The sequence below is a fragment of the Podarcis pityusensis genome, assembly GCF_964106645.2.
Source record: "Podarcis pityusensis genome assembly, chromosome: 8".
Lineage (NCBI taxonomy): Eukaryota > Metazoa > Chordata > Lepidosauria > Squamata > Lacertidae > Podarcis > Podarcis pityusensis.
The window spans coordinates 25310882-25332146 of NC_138033.1; the positions used below are offsets into that span (position 1 = coordinate 25310882).

The window sequence follows — 21265 nt, forward strand, 5'->3', positions numbered from 1 at the left end:
GACAGCAACACCTTCTGCTCTACCAGAATAGTCCATCCCCTCCCTCATATTTTACACCCCCCTACCCGCAAAACCAGTTTCTCAGCATCTGTGATGACCACCAAGTAGCTCCGTTCCCACTGGGCAATTTTAGTACTCCCCATCCCATTTGGCTTTTGTGTGTGTTGCTGCAGTTCTGCACATCTTGGGGTTTCTCCATGTCTGCTTACACATCGATCATTCCGTTTTGGCTACATAAAGATTACGCTCACCTCTGAACTTTGAAAACAGAGGGAATTGCGATATTGGACTATTCCCTGGCTACCATATCTGCAGGGGAGATAAAAGCAATGATTAAATAATGCTTTTGAGCAGCTACAGAGTGCCTTTCCCTAACCGCTAAGTAAGTGCAATAAAAACCCCTCGAATCTGAGATTAATTAAAAAACAAAATACGTTGCTGTTGCTCATCCACTATCTTAACTTGTTTTTTGGAAGTGTATTAACAGAGTGGGAGGGGTCAGGGGTTGCGTGAGAGTTACTTGCTGGGGGCGGAGACCATTCCCGCGAGTGGGAAGGGGGACGCGGTGGCCTCTCCAGGGAGCGATTTATTTGTTCTATGGGGGATTTTTTTGCCTTCCGTAAAAGCGTGTCCCGCGAGGCAACCCGTAGACACGTGACCTCACCTGGGCTCAGGTGAAGGAGGGGCCCTGGACGCCGTTCACCTGGCTCGGCAGGTAATGCCAAGGCGGGGCTGGCGGGGCGGAAACCATTCCCGGGGGGAAGAGGGGCGCAGGGATCCAGCAGGGCTCTTGGAGAGAAGCGGGCGCGGGCCCCGGGGTACCCCAGCGGCCTCGGCTAGGCTGGCTCAGACCTACCTGTAGAAGGACTAGGCCCTGCCCAGGTGTTAATGGTAACACCAATCCCCTCGGCGCCTCGCTCGTCGCCCCCTTCCTTCCGCCTCCTAGTCTTTGAGTGGTTCCCACCCCCGTCTCCCCCCACTCGCCTCCCACCCAGGCATCTTCCTCGATTTGGGGAGGAAGGGCTTTAACCCAGAAGATCTGAGGCCAGACCAACTTTGAGGGAACAGGCGGATGCAGGTCTGACACTTGCTTACGTGGAGAGACCACCCCACCGCATTACAGGTAATCTGCAGTAGCCTTTTCACCTCCAATCCTGCATATGAATCCCAGGGGGCCCTATCGATTTCAGGGCGGGAGTGCTGCTCCTGCTGCTTATGCTCAAGTGAGTATGTTTGAGATTATAGCCTCAAGTGGAGGGGATTGGTGATTTTTAGCCTAGAGGTTTACCAGTATTTTAAATTTGGAACTTCCTCTTGTCTGACTTAACAGGACTGTCTGTGCACTGACGACTTGTATTTATTTAGTTAGCTCGTAAAATATATGCACCATTTGAAAGAAACCTAAAAGTGGTTTACAAAAAAAACCACTCACTAGCTTGACCAGTCCAGAGACTCTGCACCCCATAACGCATGCATGCACTCTCTCTTCTTTGGAGCAAACATGTCACTCTCACTGAACTGAAAGAGTAGCCCTTAAAATGTCTGCCCCATTCTTCCTGGAATGCAGGGTAACTACTTTATTTTGCCTTTGTGGTCAGTATAGATATACTTATTGATATACTGGTGGGAGCAAATGTTCCACTATCCAAGACCACCCTTGACTTTGTCAGAAATTTAAGGGTAGGATGGAGATTCAGAATACAGTGGTACCTCGAGTTACATACGCTTCAGGTTACATATGCTTCAGGTTACAGACTCTGCTAACCCAAAAATATTACCTCGGGTTAAGAACTTTGCTTCAGGATGAGAACAGAAATCGTGCTCCAGTGGCGTGGCGGCAGCAGAAGGCTCCATTAGCTAAAGTGGTGCTTCAGGTTAAGAACAGTTTCAGGTTAAGAATGGACCTCTGGAACGAATTAAATACTTAACCCGAGGTACCACTGTATGTTAAGGGGTAAGTCATATGCAGTAGACTGTTGCTTGGTTTATGGCTCTGGTCCTAACATCCATTGCCAGAACAGTCATCTACATATTGCACACCACCTCAGCAGTAGTTATTCTGTTTACAAATACAGTGTGGCCAAAATAAACTGGTGGTTACTGGCTTTAGCTGTTGCACTGGGGAAGCGGGGGTTACATATAACATTGGAACAGTTGTTTTGGTTGAAACCAAAGCAATAACAGGAATTATGCAGGTGTGGTAGGTGGGGGGGGGGGCAATTCTCTTTTTAAAAACAAAACAAAAAACTACAAATAGCTGGCATAGCTTGATCTGATGATTCTGGAATTATTTAGCAAGGGAATCCAACAGAGAGATCTTACGTTTGTTCAACGTGTACTTGTCTGTCTCCTTCCTTCATTTCAAAGTCACCCCTTTGTGCAGCAATGCTGAATGCTGGTCATATACCTTAACTGCTCCTGTCCACCAAGGACACCCTGGCTTGAGCCTAACTGCTTAAGCTGCCCCTTATTACTCTCACAAAGCCTTTTAATTCTCACCATGCATTCATGTTCTTCTGGATTTTCTTGCATCTGTATCAGATAGGTCCTAGAAATGTTTGTGATGAAGCCATTCTCCGCACACAGGGTTATATCCAATTAAGTTCTACTCAAAGTATACCCATTGAAATTAGTAGACCTAAGTTACCTAAGAACAATATAAGAAGAGCCTCCTGGCTCAGGCCAATGGCCCGTCTCACCCAACATCCTTTTCTCACCGAAGCCAACCAGTTGCTTAAAGGAAGCTTGCATGGAGAACCTGAGTACAATAGCGCTTTCGCCACTTGTGATCCCCATCAGAGGCATACTGCCACCAGCATTGGTGATAGTACATAGACATCATGGTTAGCAGCCACTGATTTGTCATAAAGTTAGTGTTGTCCATTCATTTCAGTGGGTCTACTCTGTGTCCCAGCGTCTGCCAACCTAGCAGTTCGAAAGCACACCAATGCAAGTAGATAAATAGGTACCGCTGTGGCGGGAAGGTAAACGGCGTTTCCGTGCACTCTGGCTTCCATCACGGTGTTCCGTTGTGCCAGAAGAAGTTTAGTCATTCTGGCCACATGAGCCGGAAGGCTGTCTGCAGACAAACACTGGCTCCTTTGGCCTGAAGTGAGATGAGCGCCTCACCTTTTAGTCTGGACTTAACCATCCATGGATCATTTACCTTCTACCTTTTTCTCTGCGTATGACTAATTTTGGATACAGCTCACAGTTCCTGGAAAAGTTCTACTTCCTCTGGAGGGTTCCCATTGCACAAGCATTGATTTGTATTTATTTAAAATATTTCTTAAATACAAGTCTTTGGACAAAGGGGTGGATAAAGCTACTTACACAGGAGAAGTGCAATGTCAAACCCTACAAATAAGCATAACAATATGCAGTAAAGTAGAGGCAGACATACAACTGAAGAGATGAATAAGGCAAAATCCCAACTAAAATGCCTAAAATAAGACATACAGAAAGGTCTTAACACGGGGCCAAAAAGATCATAATGCCGGCACCAGAAGTGCTCCTTTAGGGAGGGGATTCTGGAGTTGGGGCACCACTGTAGAATACACCTCTCCTTTGTGAATTCATAATGTACCCCAATTAAAGAAGTTACTTGTAGCTGGGCTTCTGCAGAGGATCTTAAAACACATGAAGGCTTTTATGTTGTTGTTATTGTTGTTAATGTTAATTATTTATTTGGACTTATTAGGTGCTTCTTACCTAAGAGCATGGGTCCCACTGAAGTGCTAACTATGACCTTTAAAGCCCTTAATTGGGCTTGCCAGTGTGGCATCTGTGAGAACAATGGTGCCATTGAGTCCATTCCCTGGTGCTGACAACACCTCTGAGCCCCCCCCCCCCCGCCCTCTTGGTCATGAGATGGTGGAGGTGATTACCTTTTTCTCCCTTGAAAAGTGCATAGAGCTGAAGGATGAAGTTGGAAGTGTGGTGCTTCCCGCACGCACACACACACACACACACACTTTTTCAGATCAATGTGTTTTTTCAGGCACATTCTACTGGATCTGACTTCTAGCAAGATCCCTTATAAAAGTGAAGAGGGTGTGCACGCTTTCTTTTTCTCTCTCTCTAGGCGGGTGAGGGCTGGTTTGGGAAAGGGGAAAGAGAAGTGACCAGAGGGGACAGTACCAGGGATGGATTAAGACCTTTAGAGGTCCAAACCCTTAAAAGATTTAGGCCGTCCCCCTCCCCATATATATATCTAATTCAAAATATAAACAATAATAAACCGTAAAATAATTCGCCGTCGCCACCAAAATAAAAAGAAACCTACAATAAGATGGAAAACAATGTTGATTTTTGTATATTTGTATAAATAATGTTTTTTGTTCAGCTGTGCCATATGGTCCATGGTAAATCTGGCAATGGAAAAATTCAGTGGTGTCCCCCCCCCCCCTTCCCTTGATGTTCTAAGCACATGCTTATTTTGCTTAATGGTTAATCCAGCCCTGGATGGTACCCATACCACTTGCTCAAAAATCCAAAGACTTCAAACAGTTGGCAACCCCTGCCTTAATGGTTTAGGGCCCAGTTATTTTAAAAAAGGCTGCCTACTCCCATGCAAACCTGCCAGATATTTATGCTTCTTGACAGAGGCCCTACTCATACACCTGTCAGGGAGAGAGGCCCGGCTAGCAGACAGGAAGGATTGGGGCTTTTTCTATCATGGCTCCACAATTATGGAGCTCCCTAACCTAGGATACACAGTCAGACCCCTTCTTGATATCACTTAAGAGGGACCTAAATGCATTTTTAAATTAGTATTTGTGACTGCTTTTATTGGGGATATGTAAGAGGTAAGAAGCTTCTTAACTTTGTTCAGATGGATGGCTAATGGAACTGGATTGGAAGAAGGGAGAATGATTTACCGCTGCTATTGACGTTAGCGAAGTGTTTGATATTTGTTTGTCGTTTTAAAATTGTTTTAATATCTTAGTCAGCTGCCATGGGAAAGCAGTCTCTTTTGCACAGTTACAAACTAAGAGAAACAAATCCTCTGAATCTACTTAACAACAACAAAACTTTTCCTTTTTATCTTTGTGAGCACAGGATATTTTGAAATGGACGAAGCAGCTGCTTAGGGTCTAGATTAACCCGAAAGAAGGCAAGGCAAAAGATAAATAACAAAAAAGGAGGGTTTTTTGCGGGGGAGGGAGGGAGAAGAGAAGGGAGATGGGAAAAGTCGGCACAAAAAATATGACATGCGGGGGGGGGGGGGGAATCCTGCCTTTCTTCCCTCAGGCCATTCTATTTCTGTCTTCAAGGAAAGCTGAATTCTTTGTTAGACCTGTACAAATAAGGCAAAATGAGTTCATTTACACGATTCCTTAATTTGTGTAATCCTGCAATATTTACAGCGTTCCATAATTTGATTCTAGCTTTGCCATTACAAGGAGCTCTGTGTGATGCCAAAGCTCAGACTCTCCCCTTCACCACTGGAGGTTTTCTTCAGCCACTCTTCCACCTTCTGAAGCTTCAGCGCCCAGCTCCCACAAAGGACAGGTGTGTTGTGTGTGCACAGAACTCCCACCACCAGTCGCAACCACCCCAGACACATTGCACATGTCTTTTCCTGGCTCATCCTCACTTCAGCTTCCTGCAGGCATATCTACCCTTCCAAAAGCTATGTTTGAAAGCCCTGGGCAAAAATTCCATATGACACAAAGGGTTGCACTTGGAAAGCAAAGTTGGCAAGCCTTGTCTTCAACACCAACAACAGAAGTGCTTTCTGTTTCTATGTGGGGTCATCTAGAACTCCATTGTATCTTCAAAGGGCTAGAAACTTGATTTACCGTATTTTTTGCTCTATAAGACGCACCAGACCACAAGACGCACCTAGTTTTTGGAGGAGGAAAACAAGAAAAAAAATATGCGGAATCTCAGAAGCCAGAACAGCAAGAGGGATCACTGCACAGTGAAAGCAGCAATCCCTCTTGCTGTTCTGGCTTCTGTGATAGTTGTGCAGCCTGCATTCGCTCCATAAGACGCACACACATTTCCCCTTACTTTTTAGGAGGGAAAAAGTGAGTCTTATAGAGCAAAAAATACGGTATTTATTTTTCAAACAGAAAGTTGATCTTCTCAATAAACTGCATTCTGTATCCAGTGTTGCCATGTGTTTCCATAGAATTGCAGCACATAATGCAGAGCAGGGGTGGGGTGAGAATCTGAAGTGGACACTAGTATAGAAAATCTTTGTTCCACAGCTTGTTGGCCTTTTAAGGGAGCCTCATGAGAGACTTGTATCATCTGACACCTATATGCAATGTTGGAGGAGGGTCTTTGGTGCATTCCCAGTGCCCAAAGGAGCTTTTCATTAGAAAACTGGCAGCATTGTGGCCATGCTCCTGTATAAACAGAAAGAGGGGACATGTGAGTGAAAGAGGTGCTGGGATTCAGAATATGGCACTCAGTCCCGCCAGCCTTTCATCATTCCTTTTCTGAGCCACTTGCAATCTCTGCTTTGTGGGATTTTTGTGCAGATACAGATCCCACACTACAGCAGCAGTGACATGGAACCTAATACCAAGTGAATCTTGACCATAGCAGTCTTGCTGTCCTGGTAGAGGCAGAACTTGAGCATCTTAACCTCTTTCTCTTCTGGTGCTTCAGCTCAGGTCATCTGGATTTGATGGGGAGCATGTGTGTTTGAGCATGTGTGGTTTTTGTTTTCTGTTTTTTTCCCTCTCTCCCTGTCAGGAGTCGAAAGGGTGGCAAGTCATGCTTGGAAAGACACAAGGACATCGCCAAAACCTAAGCAGCTACCACCAGCCCCCTAGAGATGTTGCGGTACCCCAGCAGATCAACTCTCCCAGAGCGACTGACATTAGCCTGGAGGTGTTCAGTGGCTCTACCCCTGAGCTCAAGCAAACCCGCAAGCCAACACGAGCTGCGAGAAGCCGCAAAGCCGACCCCAAAGATGCCAGTGGGAGGGAGGGCGAAACGAGTACCTTTATCCCTGGCGCTGTGGAGACCCCCCGGCCCCCCTGCTGCCCCACTCTGTCCCAGGCCTGGAGTGTTTACAAAGCGATCTTCTGCTGCATTGTGACATGCGGGGACTGCTTCAGGGACTGCCCTTCTAGGAGCCTCTACAATGAGGCACTGACAGATGAGAGCCGAGAGTGCAATGGGCGTTCGCCAAACAGTCCTGCCAATAGCTCCCCTGCTGAAAAAAACGGGAGCCAAACCAAAAAGAGCACGATCGGGAGCAGTTTCAGCTACCCAGATGTGAAACTGAAAGGGATCCCAGTGGGGATTTATACCCCTAGCCCCCACACAGATACTGATTCATGCTACAAGGAGCCTCTTCCGGAGAAGATAGCCAGGAACAGCATAGAGAAGCAACCTCTCCCCAGCAGCCTTCGAAGCTCTGAGGATTACTCCGCCGATGATTTGGATACCGACAGTGACAGTGACCCAAAGAATAGCTCTATATCCAGTGGTCGGATTGATTACTTGATCCACAGGAAACTGACCGAGCTCTTCAGCATTCACCAAATTGACGAGCTGGCCAAGTGTACGTCGGACACCGTCTTCCTGGAGAAGACCAATAAGATCTCAGACCTCATCAACAGCATCACTCAGGACTATCACTTGGATGAGCAGGATGCCGAATGCAGGCTGGTCCGGGGGATCATACGCATCAGCACGCGCAAGAGCCGGGTCCGACCCCGCGTTTCTGTCCCGACCCGCCCGAGTCTGGAGGAGAGCATGAGCAGAGGCAATCTGCCAGACAGTGGCAACGAGACCATGTTGGCATCTGTGCTCCCTAGCGAAGGAGGTACGTATGAAGCTCTGCTGTGTGTAGAGCAAAGGGGAGCCATAATAATCAAGGGTGCCTACCACAGATACATTAAAAAGCCTATGAAGTATGGGGCTTTTTAATACATATTAGAGAGAGAAGAAGAAGAAGAAGAAATAAGCAAATATGCATGAATAGTTAAGTACCAGTTTTAACACCAGATCTGGTTTCTCTTGGTGGTAGTTATTCCAATCCACATGTACCATATACAAAGAAATATCCTGCATTTTAGCCCAATTTGCTTAACAAACAACACTAATCTACCCCTGGAATCAGCATTCATAGGATCCTTAACAAGGGTAAAGATAACAACCAGTTGAAAACCTTTACTACTCCACGTTCCCAAATTGCAAATGGATGCCACTGTGGGTCCCAGCTCTGCATTACAATATGGCGGTGGGCAACTTTAAAGCTTTGGAAGCTGGAGTAATGTGGGAGACCCTGGCCAAATCCCTGTTTGGTCAGAAAGTTCACTGGGTGATTTTGTATCAGTTGTCCATTTGCACCTATGTCCCTCTGCTGGGAAGGCCTGTTGTGAAGATGAAACTGGATGGAGGGTGGAGACGATAGTGGCAGCAGGGAACAAAGTATCCTACCCTGAGCTGCTTGCAGGAGTGATGGAATAAGAATGCAATAAAATCCTTTGGTGGGCATGCTTGTATGTATACTCCTCTCCCACATGCACGTGCATATCCCTCACTCTTCCTAAGTAGGTTCAAACAGCCATCTTTTCCCAAAGTGTCACAGTTGCCACACCGGCATGTTTTAAGATGTGGAGAGGCCCAGGGGCTGAATGTGCATTTGAGTGCCCCTTTCCTTCACACACAAACCTGCATCAATGTCATTTATACCCCTCAACTGGAGCGCACTGTTCTGTCAGTATGGATGTGGCCCCTGCTTGTGTGAGGCCTGGGGCCGTTACCTCCTCTAAAAAGGGGGGGGCATTGTGTTGCCACCTAGTAGGAGCCTTCTGTTAGGGTCAAATGCATGGGGGTGTTTGCAGCCAACACTTCCTGATAAGCTATGAAAATCCGGCTTGGATGGCTACCTGAATTCATGCTTTTTTCTTCACTGTAGGCCAGAAATGCCTGGGAGGCAAGCAATGGAGAAGGATTTTGTGTCTCTCACATGCACCCCGAATGCCAGGGATGGAGAGCCTTGTCCTTCCACATGTTGTTGGACTCCTAACAGACCCAGCCAACATAGTTATGAGGGGTGATGGGAGCTGTAGTCCAGCAATATCTTGAGATTCACAGGTTTAGGTTATCAGTAGCTTCTTATTTTGAATGACTTGAAAATATTCGCTCATAGCTAAGGTGGTGTGCTTTCCTTTAGCAACTGGACCTGGCCACTAGAAGACTCAGCGAAGACTGGAACCAAAATCCCAGTTCAGCCCCGAGTCATTCTCCAAGTTACTACCTCTAAACCTCAACCTCTTATTTGCAAAAAGGGGTATAACGGCAACACAATTTGAAGGGTGACGATGAGAAGGAATGAAAGAATGGGGGTGGGCTACAAACTGAAATAAGCTCAAGTTTTCTTACGTAAGGCCCTGGGTACATTTGGGGGTTGTAACATTTTGTGCACTCGCTAGCAAACTGGTTATATCCTTGTCTGTTTCACAGAGGCTACCTGGCTGTGTTGCCCAGTGTGTGCTCATCAGCTCCCCGTTCAGTGTGTACCTGTATGAGATGCTTGTGCAAGCAGGTGTTTCCCCACATTCACACACTTAGCTGTTTGGGTATATCCCTAAAATATGTAGATGCCAAATGATGTGTGTTTCCTTTCAAATTTCTTCTTCTTTTGGTTATCTGTCTTCTAGATTTCCCTGTTCAGATATCTGTTGAAACCACAGCAGATATGAAAGCCAGGAACATGAGGCATGGAGCATACAGCGCTGCTGGTAAGACATCTTCACAGAATGAATCGTGTTACCTCCTTTTTCCATTTGCGACCATCGAGCCATCACCGTCTTCCCAACGTGAGCCTGAAGTCACTTAGAATTAGGCTCATTATAAACGTTGTTTGCGGACAGTACTATTGTTTGTTACTAAGCAAGGTATTGGCTTGGGTTTTATATTGAAGTAATAGCATGAGCCTTATTCAGGAGTTCAACTTGCATAATGAATAATCGTATAGAGCTCTGGCGGTGCCCACTGTACCAGCCCCCCACCAACATTGCAACCCTACCCCTAACCCACCTATGCTTTTGAGGGAACCTGCAGAACTCTGCACAGACAAGATTCCCCATGTGGTTCCCAAGATTCCCTCACGTGATTCCCAAACTTTTTGCCCCCTGGACCAGTTGAAAATTGCTGAAGGTCTTGGCAAACCACTTAATGATTTTTCTGCCTGTTTAGCAATGGTAATTTGCTGCAGCGTTATTCCTTTAAGGAAGACAGAGCCTTCTTCCAACCGCTCCATTCTGCAAACCACCTGGTTTCGAAGAACAATGGAGTGGCTGCTGTACTTGCCTTTTTTCTCAGAGAGAGACAGCCTCTGTATCTTCTGCTCTTACACACATACATTGTTCTTCATTATCCTATGGAAGCAGTAAGGATGTACTTAGTTTTTCACACATGATTTCTCCATATTGGCTTTATTTCTGTTAAATAAATCACGACACGGTATAATATGCCATGTGTTGTTGTTCATCTGAGGTTCTATTTACCTAATTTTAAGACCTGCTAAGGAACAAATGATTGCTATTCTGTCTCCATACGTAAAACCACAGAATTCAAAGAGGGTGCACTTTCTTTTCCCCATGACTGTACATGTGACTCCACAACTCCACAGAGTCAGTGCCACACACACACACAAATGAAGCTGAGTCATGACTGTTGGTGGTCCATGGATCACTCTTTGGGAACTCCTGGCTTAGAGCACAAAACTACTCCATGCAGTTTAATCATCATGCAATTTGAATATTCAAATGTAGAAATAGGTAACACCAACTGTGGTATTACAGTCCTGAGGATCCAACTGCAGATTAATTCGATGATTTCCTTTGAACAAGTGTGCGGAACCTATGATCATGCACGTTTATGTTCTTGGGAATCCTGGAAAATCAGGTGTTCAACTGAAGGTGCATGGGGTATGTTGTCTAAACAGCGCTTCTAAACTCCAGGGCTAGGAAACTTGTGACGCAGCCCTGAATTATCAACTTGTTTTATAGAGATTATAAGAAGGAGTGAGACCCTGTCAGCATAATGCACATCTGCTCAAAGATTTGCTCTGGCTGCCAATAAATTCAAGGTGTTACTGTTAATATATAAAACCTGCAACAGCTTCAGACCCATGCACTTGAAGGATCTCCTTCCCCTATATGCTCCCACTTTGGAACTGGTGCTTTTAAACGATCCACTCTGCACTTGCAAGAAATCAGTCTTTTACCGTGGCAGCACCTATTTTCTGAAATCCCTGCCTGATAATGTCAGGCAGGCAACTCTCTTGTATTATTTTTGCCAGCTGCCCAAAAATGTTTTATTTAGGCTAATCTACCCAAAACATGTAATGACTATTTTATACCATTTTATGTAAACTGTTTAGAGATATATTTTTGATCAAGTGATATATACAATTGGCTTGAGTGCGAAGTAAACCCATTCCTGCCTTCTGCCTAATGAGCACAAAGGCACTGGTAGGATTTGCAAGCCCTTTGCTTTGGCAGCAGGGTGGGTGGAATGTTCTCCTATGTGACTTTGGGGTTGGTTTTATTTATTGGCTTAATTATTTCAGTCTTACTGATGAATGAGGAAAATCGGAGACATGACTTGAGAAGAGAGCGTAGCAACTAATTCCAGTCACTACTACTTTCCCCATGATAGTCCTGTTTTAAAATTCTTGGATGAGCCTAGCTTTTTAGCCTACACCCTCTTCCACGCACATTTCTGGCTATGGTCTTGCTGACCTGTTTTAATATATGCAACAACCTTTGGTAACGTTATTCTTTTTCTGCTAGCCGTGGAGAGAGGCAAAGTACTATACAAGGTACGGAAGCCCTGCTGTCTGGCAGCTGGAAATGGTTCTCTCTCTGCCGGCTTCTTCCTGAGGTTTCCCAAGGCCATTGCCTGTGTTTTTCTGACCCTACTTTGCACAGCCTTGAAGGCTAAGAACTTGCTCTTGGTTTTTACAGGCTCGCCGAGATTCTTAGGAGTTTTGACTTCTCTCCTGCAATACCTGTTTCCACACAAGTGATTGGAGGGAGTGGAGGGTGGAGGCTGCATAAATCTGAGTCACAGAGACAGGGGAGACCTTATAGTCCAGCTGCCTGCTTAATGCAGGACACAACTATGGCTATCCCTAACAGCTGTCATTCAGCCTCTGCTTAAGTTATTCCAGTGAAAGAGAACCTACTGTCTCCCATGACTGTCTTTCCCATTGCTAGACAGCTTTTGCCATGATTGTATTATGGAATGCAGGCTGTAATGTCTGATGTGGAATCTACCAGGTTAAGTAGGGTACAAAGAATCTCAGGTTCTGTTTGTTCTTACCAAAAGTCAGGTTCTAGTCCTCATGGCTGTGGACTTTTTGAGAGGGATCCACTGCTTGCATTGGATTTTAGGGGTTGCAGCGTACCATTTTTGCAGATATTTTCTTCTTATTCCCCTTTCCTAAGTATGCCATAGTCTTGTATGGCTCTCCTCTCCCTCTTCTTGTTCCTTCTGCCTCCTGTTCTTAGGGTTAAAATGGCTGCCAAGAGCAGCATCACCGGTGTGCCTTAGCTGTGCTTTAGCAGACACCGACTATGACAGAGTTCGAGAGCACCTTGCACACAGCTTGTGGTCAAGCTACATTCCCCGAGCTTGATGCAAGAATGGCTGGGTGCAGTTCTTGGGTCTTACATGGGATCTTGGGTTAGTTATAAACAGGGCTGTGAGTCTTCTGCACATCCATGATGCAGGATTTGGCTAAGAATGCTGGCTTTCTTTCCCCACCTACCTCTCAAGATGAGCTTCAAGTTTTTGTAGCTACAAAGAGACACTTCAAGACATGCAGTTAAGTCTTCTTCAGCTGAACATGAAACAGCACTTCTGTAGTCTACTGGGCTTTAATGCTGTTTCTTTATGGCAAACAGAAACAGGGGCCTCATCTGCATTATATATTTAAAGCAGTATCCTAGGATCCTAGACTTGTAGAAGGGACCCTAATGTTATGCAGTCCTGCAGTGCTAAAGAATTCCTAACAGATGGCCATCCAGCCTCTGTTTAAGAAGCTTCATTGATGGAGAGTCCACCTTTTTCTGAGGTAGTCCGTTCCACTGTCAATAGCTCTTACCATCAGGACGTTTCCCCAAATGTTTAGTCAGAATCTTTTTTCGTGTAATTTGAATTCATTGGTATCATACCGCTTTAAACAGCTATGGCTTCCTCCAAAGAGTCCTGGGAACTGTACTTCGTTAAGGGTGCTGAAAGTGGTTAGGAGACCCCACTTTCCCTAATTGAGCTGTGATTCCCAGAGTTCTGTGGGAAGAGGGGTTGGCTATTGAACCACTGTGGAATTGTAGCTCTGTGAGGGGAATAGGGGTCTTCTTGCAACTCCCAGCACCTTTAACAAACTACAGTCCCCAGGATTCTTTGTGGGGAATCCAAGACTATTTAAAGTAGTATGATACTGCTTTAAACGTATGGTGCAGATGGGTCCAGGGTTTTAAAAAAACAAAACTAAAAAGCAACCATGTTTACATAAATATGAGAAGATGCTGTTTTCCTGCATTGTGATTTTCAGTCCAGTAAATGATGAATTGGTTCCATTTTTTGTGAGGAGGTCTGTTTATTTTTCTCTACTTCTTTGACAGATGTGGTCTGTCAGTTTACCCATTTGTGCAATTTCATATCTTCCACTATGGATGGAAAATGGGATTTCCAACAGCTGACCAAAACCTTTTTGCCACAGTTAAACAGCTTAACAAATAATACAAGAGGGGAGGACAGATTTCAGGCTTGTTGGATCTACTTTTTTACTAGAACCTAAAGATGTACAAACTAAGAGCCAAGTACAAAAGTCATGCAGAATGAAAGAGCAAGAGTCCCTCTGAGCACATTCTGAGCCTTGGAATTTGGTTCGAGTACCAGAAGTGACCTGAGCTCACAATTCTTTCTTTCTTTTTTAAAGTCCACTCCCAGTTACCAAATCTTCATCTCAGCAACATAATTGGGGTGGGGAGAGCTGTTTTGTTGTTGCATTTGTTAATCAGTTGTGGGTTGGAAATCCTTGTTAATCCATTGCACATCACCCAGTAGATCCTGAACTACCTCTTGCCCTATAACTATTATATGTACCAGGGGTGGGGAACCACTGGACCGTAGGCCTAAATTAGGACCACTGCACCATTTGGACCTCAGGACCATTTTGCCCAAGCCACTCATGCCTGGGGCAGGTTAAGGTGTAGTTGGGTCCAAGGGGGCTTGCAGTAGGTGCTGCCACCATCATGATATCAGTTGATTGACAGGGGAGTTGTCCTAGCCATATGTCAAACTTCGCCCCCAGGGACTAGGGAAAATAAGGAACCCTAAGGTTGGCAGAAGTCCATAACAGCCGAAAGTGGACTGAGTATGTTCCATGGGCATGGAATGCTGAATGACTGCCAGCTGGTGGAATGGACTGTCTGTAATCTTGAGCAGGAGCACTTCACACAAAACTCTGTTGCAGATGCAACTTGTAGTCTCCAAAATGTCAAATTGCAGCCTCTTCGGAACTTAAAGTAAAACAAATTTGACCAATTCAGAATCATTCATTCATTCATTCATTCATTCATTCTCTCTCTTCCCCCCTCCCCCCCCTGCACTGAATTTGGGGTGGGTGGGTGTGCTGATGATATACAGCCCTGGTTATAGTACAGTGTTCCAGCTTATCCTTTGGGTATGCATTTTCCAGGCTTTTGTATATTATGTATAAAACTCAGTGTGATCTGTTATTTACAACAAAAACTAAAACTAAAACACCCTCTTCTTTGTTTTTCCCCTCTCAAGGATCTCCCCTGAGCAGAGGTTCTTCTTTCCAGGATACAGAGACGGATTCCTCTGGAGCTCCTCTGCTGAAAGTATATTGCTGAAAAATGGACCTCGGGAACGAACGTGCTAGGCAACGAGGCCATGGGGCAAGTTCCCGATTTCTAAATGACAAATACGATGCCACTTTATTTTGTTTGTCAATCTTTAAAAATTGAACTTGACTCCCTTAACTTGCATTTTAAGGGAGCCTCATAAGCAGATTGTTGTCTAGCAGCAAAATGACAGGAAAAGGATATTGGCACCAGCCATAAGTTGGGCTTTCCCAGAATGCCTGGTTCTGTTGCCATTTTCCAAGATAGATTCTGCTGTAAACTTGCCTTCAGATGACCAAGCTAGTGCCTTTTTCACTACATCCATAAGCGACTTTTTGCTGTAATGGACGTTAAGTAGCAGTGATGGGTTTTTTGCACACGTCTTTCTAAGTGTGATCGTCCCACTAGTGTAAGGGCTCCTGTTATGCAATATCCCACATTATGTTGGTTTGATGGTGCTTGGAGACCTTGAAGACATCTTTCTACATCTGTCGTTACTTAGTACAGTATGCTTGGCTCAAGAGTACCACATCTGTGCCTTGGATGGACTGTGTTGAGCGAGTGATGATGAAACCGCCTTCAGTGATGGCAAATTGACATGAATGATGGCAAATCAACTTTCAAGCAGTGTGTAATCCGTGGCCATCCTACAGACTTTCTAACTACGTTAACGCAGGCTGCTTGGAAAACCAGCCAAGACATGACGTCATATGGCTTGCCAACCATTTGTTGCAGAGCTTTGTTTCAGTCAACTGACAACCGTCATCCAGGGTTGGAAATGATAGCTGGGGTCCTCAAGCAGATTGGGGCTTGCTATGAAAAACCATAGGACTCGGCATCACGTGTCATTTTCAGTTCTTTTTTCCTAAGCCCATCCCGCTCTACATCAAAGTTAAGCCTTGGAGGGTAAAAGAAGAAACCAGTTTATAAACAAGCCAGCTTATATCAAGCAAATCATAGCTTTCATAGTAATTATCAAGCCTCAGAATGGCATTTAGAAACTTGATACATTTTTTCTCTTATGGAACGTCAAGGAGTTTGCGTTGGATGGGATCCACAGTGTATCTGGGACATTTAACTTGAAATTCAAACTGGTTTGAAACCCATTTACGTTGTTTTGCTTCCCTCAGATAGCAATGTGAATTGTTACTAGTCATCCTTTTAGCAATCCTATAGTCTGTTGACAGAATAAAGGTACCCAGGGCTCCTTTGTTCAGAGCCCTTTTCACCTTTGTGCCTCAAATTCAGGCTGCTTTGATTTCAGTGGCAAAAGAGCTGAGATGTTGATGAAATGTTCTGCAACTGCGGATGGGTAGTTTCCAACAACGGCTGTGCAAAAGGACTCTTGTCCCTGGAGCTGTTGCCATAGAGGATGGCAGCATCACACACTGACCCACTGATAAGTGTGGTGTAACACTGGGCTTAGCTGGGCAGAGCAAGCATGTTTGTGTAATGTTATTAAACAGCGGCCACAGTCCAGAACCCCACAACTCTGCATACTGTTTTTGGAGCTCTTGGGAGAATGCATGTGATGTTTGGGGGGGGGGGAGAACGCATAGCTCTCCCTTTCCCTCACCCCCACTTGCATCTTGTGAGTGAATTCCTTCTCCTTTCTGTTCCCCCAACCCCAGTACTCTCACCTGGAGTCTTCCCAGATTGGACCAATGTGTGTGTTTTGTTCTTTGCAGAAGACTGCAGGGAAGTCCTCAGCCAGGTTAATTCATGCAGCTGGTGGCATTTTGGTGATTTGCTGTATACTTATCTTCATTTTTAACTTAGGCTTGATCAGAACTGGTAGCAGTGTATAATTTCCCCTCTTTTAAATGTGCACACTAAGTTGTCAGTAACACACTGGATACACAACACTGTGCTGATTTTTTTTAAAGTGCCAGTCACTCCCCACTGTTACCTCTCTCTTTCTCTCCTGCACCTTTCTGTTTTGTACCTTAACTTGCCTGGAGGGGACATTTTCGAAATAGTAGTGTGTTTTCTTTGGGAAAGGAGCTAATATGGAAAATACATGTCCTTTTGCTCTTTTTAAAAAGCCAGTGAACTTTTAAAAAATAGTAATGATGATTATGATGATTAAAAAAAAAAATCTACCCCTCTTCCACCCATACCAAGGTATGGGTTTAATCTCAAGGATGACAGCAGCATTTAGGAATGGGTTCCGATGTTGCCTTTTGCAAATACCATGAACTTTGCATAATGTTCTAATGGTTTGTTTGTTCCACTTGCAAATATGTACATATTTTTATTGATTATTAATTTCAGTTGACAAAAACATATCCACAAATGGAATACAGAACTTACCAGTTGTTCAGGAAAGAAATCAGTTGATGGTTGTGGTCTTAAAACGTTCCAAAGTAGGCAGTCAAATGAAGGTCCTTCACAGGGTTCCGTGCGTCAATGGAGGGTGAAAACCATGTTCAATTGTCTTAACAAAGTCAATAAAGGGATACCATGTTGTACAGAAGAAGACGCGAGTCCTTTTTTTCCAGATGTTATTGATCCGAATGTTCCTTTCGTGAGGTGGTTTGTCCATAAGCACGATGTCCCATACTTGCAAAATTCAAACTTCAAAAAGTTTTGCAGTTAAAGGCTTTCCAGTTCTTTGTTTATCACTAATCAATCTGCAACAAAATTAATTGTATTCTTAATCTGAAGAGTAAAATAAAAGGGCTAGTTTTGGGTCTCGTCATAGTGACTGTCCTGTCATCTGATTAATTATTTGAAAAGGGAATGAATGGGGCAAAATGATTACTAGGGAACTAGGCAAATTGCATTCCTGCCAGCAGCGTTTGGCTGTATTGTTAATTTTATTCAATCTGACTGGGCACATGTGCTATTTTTAGAGCATTTTTTCAAGTCCTAATTGAGAGAGATCCAAATGGTAGTCTAGTCCAATTTTGTTTCCATAGTTGTTCCTCTAGCTCTTCTCCACAATATTTTCCCCATTTTATTCTTAATAAAATGAAATAAGAGGAGGGGTAGCAAGAGGATTTTATATAGTTGGGAAATGATTCCTTTTTCCAGTGTGTTGGTAGTATCAAATAATTGTTCAAAGCTGTTTAGGTTGAGTAGTGTCTGAGCCCTTAGGTTTGGTTGGTTTAGGAAGCGTATGATCTGTTGCATGTGGTCTGGAACTCCCCTTTCAAGCAGCATTTGATGACCCTGAAAAATAAGAGCAAATCCCTATGGGGAGCAGTATCAGTTGTGGGTCTGCACAGATAAGGAAGCCAAATGGTGTAGGCTTGTGTGGTCTTAAGGAAAATGCTTCAAATGTGCCCAAGGTGGATTAAGTCTCTGCCTCTTTGTCAGAGAACAGATAGCTTCAGGGGATATCAAAGGTTAGAACACACTGGACTTGATGAACCAGTTTTCCCCTTTCTCCTACTACTAGGAGAAACATCTCTCCCCAGCTTTCACCATCAACTTCCTCTGCAGAAAAAAGAAATGTTAAGCTTCTCCCAGTGACTTAGATGACAATAAAAAACAAGGAACAGGGGTGTGCACACCATAATAAGCTTTGAGCCATCCAAAATAAATACAAGTTGGCACTCTGCAGTCAGAAGAAAGCACTACTGGGAGTTCAATGGCATTTACTCCCAGGAAATGATGCATGGGATTGCAGTCGTGCTGATCCTAATAAATTGGGCATTATGATATGTATTGCTGCTACCCACCCAGCCCAAAGCAGGGGTAAAATATATTATGAATCAACTCAGCTGCTTTTCTTTTTGACTCTCCTTGGCGTGACTATGGGGCATAATCAGCTCCTGCTGTTTAAAATGTGGTCATGAGCGCTCATTTTTGTTTCAGTGGAAAGTAACAATAGAGCTGAGGTGGCTACCACCTTTTCTTCTCCAGTACATTGATTTCCGTTTTTCATGAGAGCTTATTAATGATTGTTAATTGGAAGAATACCTCTGGAGAGTTTACAACATTTGACGCTTTTTAGCTTAGAGCAAAGGTGAGGAAGATGAGTCATGATGGAGGTATATAAAATGGGTTGGAGACAGCAGACAGAGCAGCTTTGTTCCTCATCAAAGCAAAGTCTGGGAAAATTCAATGAGGCTGAATGGTGGAAGATTCAGGACAGACAACAGAATGTACTTTTCCACACAGAGCTAAACAATGGAACTCACTCCCACAAGAAGTAGTGATGGCCACCAACTTGGATGGCTTTAAAAGATAATTAGACAAATTCACGACTATGTTCGATGATGATGATATACCTGCCTTCACCCTGAGGTCTCAGGGCAGGTTACAACAATTTAAAATCTAACATTAAAATCCACTATCAGAGGCTTACTGCCTCTGAATGCCAACTGCTGGGAATCACAGGAGGGGAAAGTGATGTTGTGCTGACATTCTGCTTGCAGGCTTCACAGAGGCACCTGGTCGGCCACTGAGAAGAGGGTGCTGGCCCAGGTGGATCATTGGTCTGATCCAGCAGGCACTTCTTATGTTGGCCTTTGGCTCTTCCTGCATTCTTATGTTCTTAAAAGGTAAAGGTAAAGGGACCCCTGACCATTAGGTCCAGTCATGACTGACTCTGGGGTTGCGGCGCTCATCTTGCTTTGTTGGCCGAGGGAGCCGGTGTACAGCTTCCAGGTCATGTGAACCAGAGCAGCGCACGGAAACGCTGTTTACCTTCCCGCCGGAGCCGTACCTATTTATCTACTTGCACTTTGACGTGCTTTCGAACTGCTAGGTTGTCAGGAGCAGGGACTGAGCAACCAGAACTCACCCCATCACGGGGATTTGAACCGCCGACCTTCTGATCGGCAAGTCCTAGGCTCTCTTATGTTCTTAGTACAGCCATAACACATGCTCCACTTCTCTTTCCCAGAGGGTGGCAGCATCACCACGATAAACTGGCTGGGGAATTTCAAACATCTGGCTAGTGCAAAAGATAGGCACCGCTTCAAAACAGGCAGTTCAAATTCTTGTCAATCAAGGATGCAGTGCTAGAAGAAGGAATTGCGGGATACATTTACTACTGTAGAAGTGAATTTTGCAGCAGCAACAAAAATAAAATTAAAGTTTTTTTTCCCCAGAGTTGACATAATATTGCACATTGCCTTAATGCTGCAAAAGAACGAAATCTTGACCTTGAGTTAAATTCACAGAACAGGAAGTATTTTTTGGAGTTGCTTTCTAAACAGTTCTTTTTGAATCTCATTTGTCAACAAGTTCACTAATTTGCTATTGATTTGTTTCATAAAATGTGTACACAGCTTGATTGTAAAACCAACACACAAACAAACAAACCTCAAAGTGGTTTATAAATGGCAGACAGCTTCACTGAAAGAAAGCTTACTTACGTCATTCCTTTGCCGTAACAGCTCCATTGGCTACTAGAGAAACTTGACTGGCTCCCTTCTTGTTTGTCCCTCCACTGACAGGGGAAGACTTTCCTGTTTTTCGCATGGTTTTCATAGATTTTATATATGTTTGTAGTTATAAATTCCATTCATGTTGTTTTTAAATTATAGTTTTTCTGTGTTTTTAGCAGTTCTTATTTTTATTTGTAAGCCGCCTTGTCAGAGAAAAAGGCACTGTGTCAATAAATATAATAATTCACCACCACCCATCTTCCTTTGCCACTGGTTGGTACCATCAGGACAGGACTTTGGGCCCCACTCAGGGGAATTAGCAGGAGGGCCTCCAAACACAGCAAGACTGGCTTTCCACATTTTGAAGTAAGTGAAGAAATACGCATTGCCACCTAAAGAATATTCTCCTCACACAAAAAAGACTAGTCATAGTCTAAAATTCTTTAGCTGTGCCCTGGTGCTCTCAGCTCATGTAAAACAAGGATGAACCTGAAAGGTTTGTGCTCCCAGAATTATCTGCACCGTGCATTTGATATGCCTTCTTGGTGACAAAAGTGGCATTTCCTAGTGGCATTTCCCCACTAGGTGTGGGGAGTGGGGGAGAAATGTGGTTCAATTCACATTTGAAGGCAAACCTACTCCCTAATTAACACTTTCCTAAACACTCTGTGTACTGAAATACAATAATCCTTCAAACTTTGCTCTGAATTCTGCAATGCAGTTCTTCAGCCAAAGTGCTGAAATGTATGTTATGTACTGAAGTTCTCACCCTGGGCCAGCAGGGGGATACTGTAGATAGTTTTCATTCAGGTCCACATATGCAAATAAGGGATTGAAAGTGATGTTCAGTGATTGGATAGTTACAGAAAGTTGTTACAGTAGCGTTGTACTGGAGCTCCATATAAGCAGGCTGGCTGAACCCTTCAGTTCAGTTCTGTTCTGGCTTGTGAATAAAGAAGAGCTGTTTGAAGAATTGCTGTGTCGTCTGATATGTTCACCCACAACTTAACAGTATACACTAGGGTAAAGTGTGCATATATACAGAAGGGAAAACAGCTTTGCAAA

The 21265-nt window shown here is 44.3% G+C and overlaps 1 protein-coding gene and 1 long non-coding RNA gene across 5 annotated transcripts; one reads left to right on the forward strand and one right to left on the reverse strand.

Annotated features, from left to right (window-relative positions):
• The first annotated feature begins 592 nt into the window (after window positions 1–592).
• KDF1 (keratinocyte differentiation factor 1) lies at window positions 593–17337 on the forward strand. Of its 4 annotated transcripts, XM_081016629.1 has the most exons (6): window positions 593–715; window positions 5062–5126; window positions 6710–7792; window positions 9636–9716; window positions 11775–11803; window positions 14785–17337. In XM_081016629.1, exons 3-6 carry the CDS (start codon window positions 6733–6735, stop codon window positions 14794–14796), a joined length of 1182 nt encoding a protein of 393 aa, XP_080872755.1. In that variant the 5' UTR covers window positions 593–715; window positions 5062–5126; window positions 6710–6732; the 3' UTR covers window positions 14797–17337. The 4 variants fall into 4 exon arrangements, with proteins under 4 accessions (XP_080872755.1, XP_080872752.1, XP_080872753.1 ...); XM_081016626.1 differs by lacking the exon at window positions 11775–11803 and having other exon boundaries at window positions 596–715; XM_081016627.1 differs by lacking the exons at window positions 593–715; window positions 11775–11803 and adding an exon at window positions 749–1123.
• Window positions 16952–19443, reverse strand: LOC308483079. The gene is made up of 2 exons (XR_013989581.1): window positions 19251–19443; window positions 16952–19192 (listed from the first exon to the last, which is right to left on the reverse strand). It is a non-coding gene; the product is annotated as an uncharacterized lncRNA (long non-coding RNA).
• Window positions 19444–21265: the final 1822 nt, after the last annotated feature.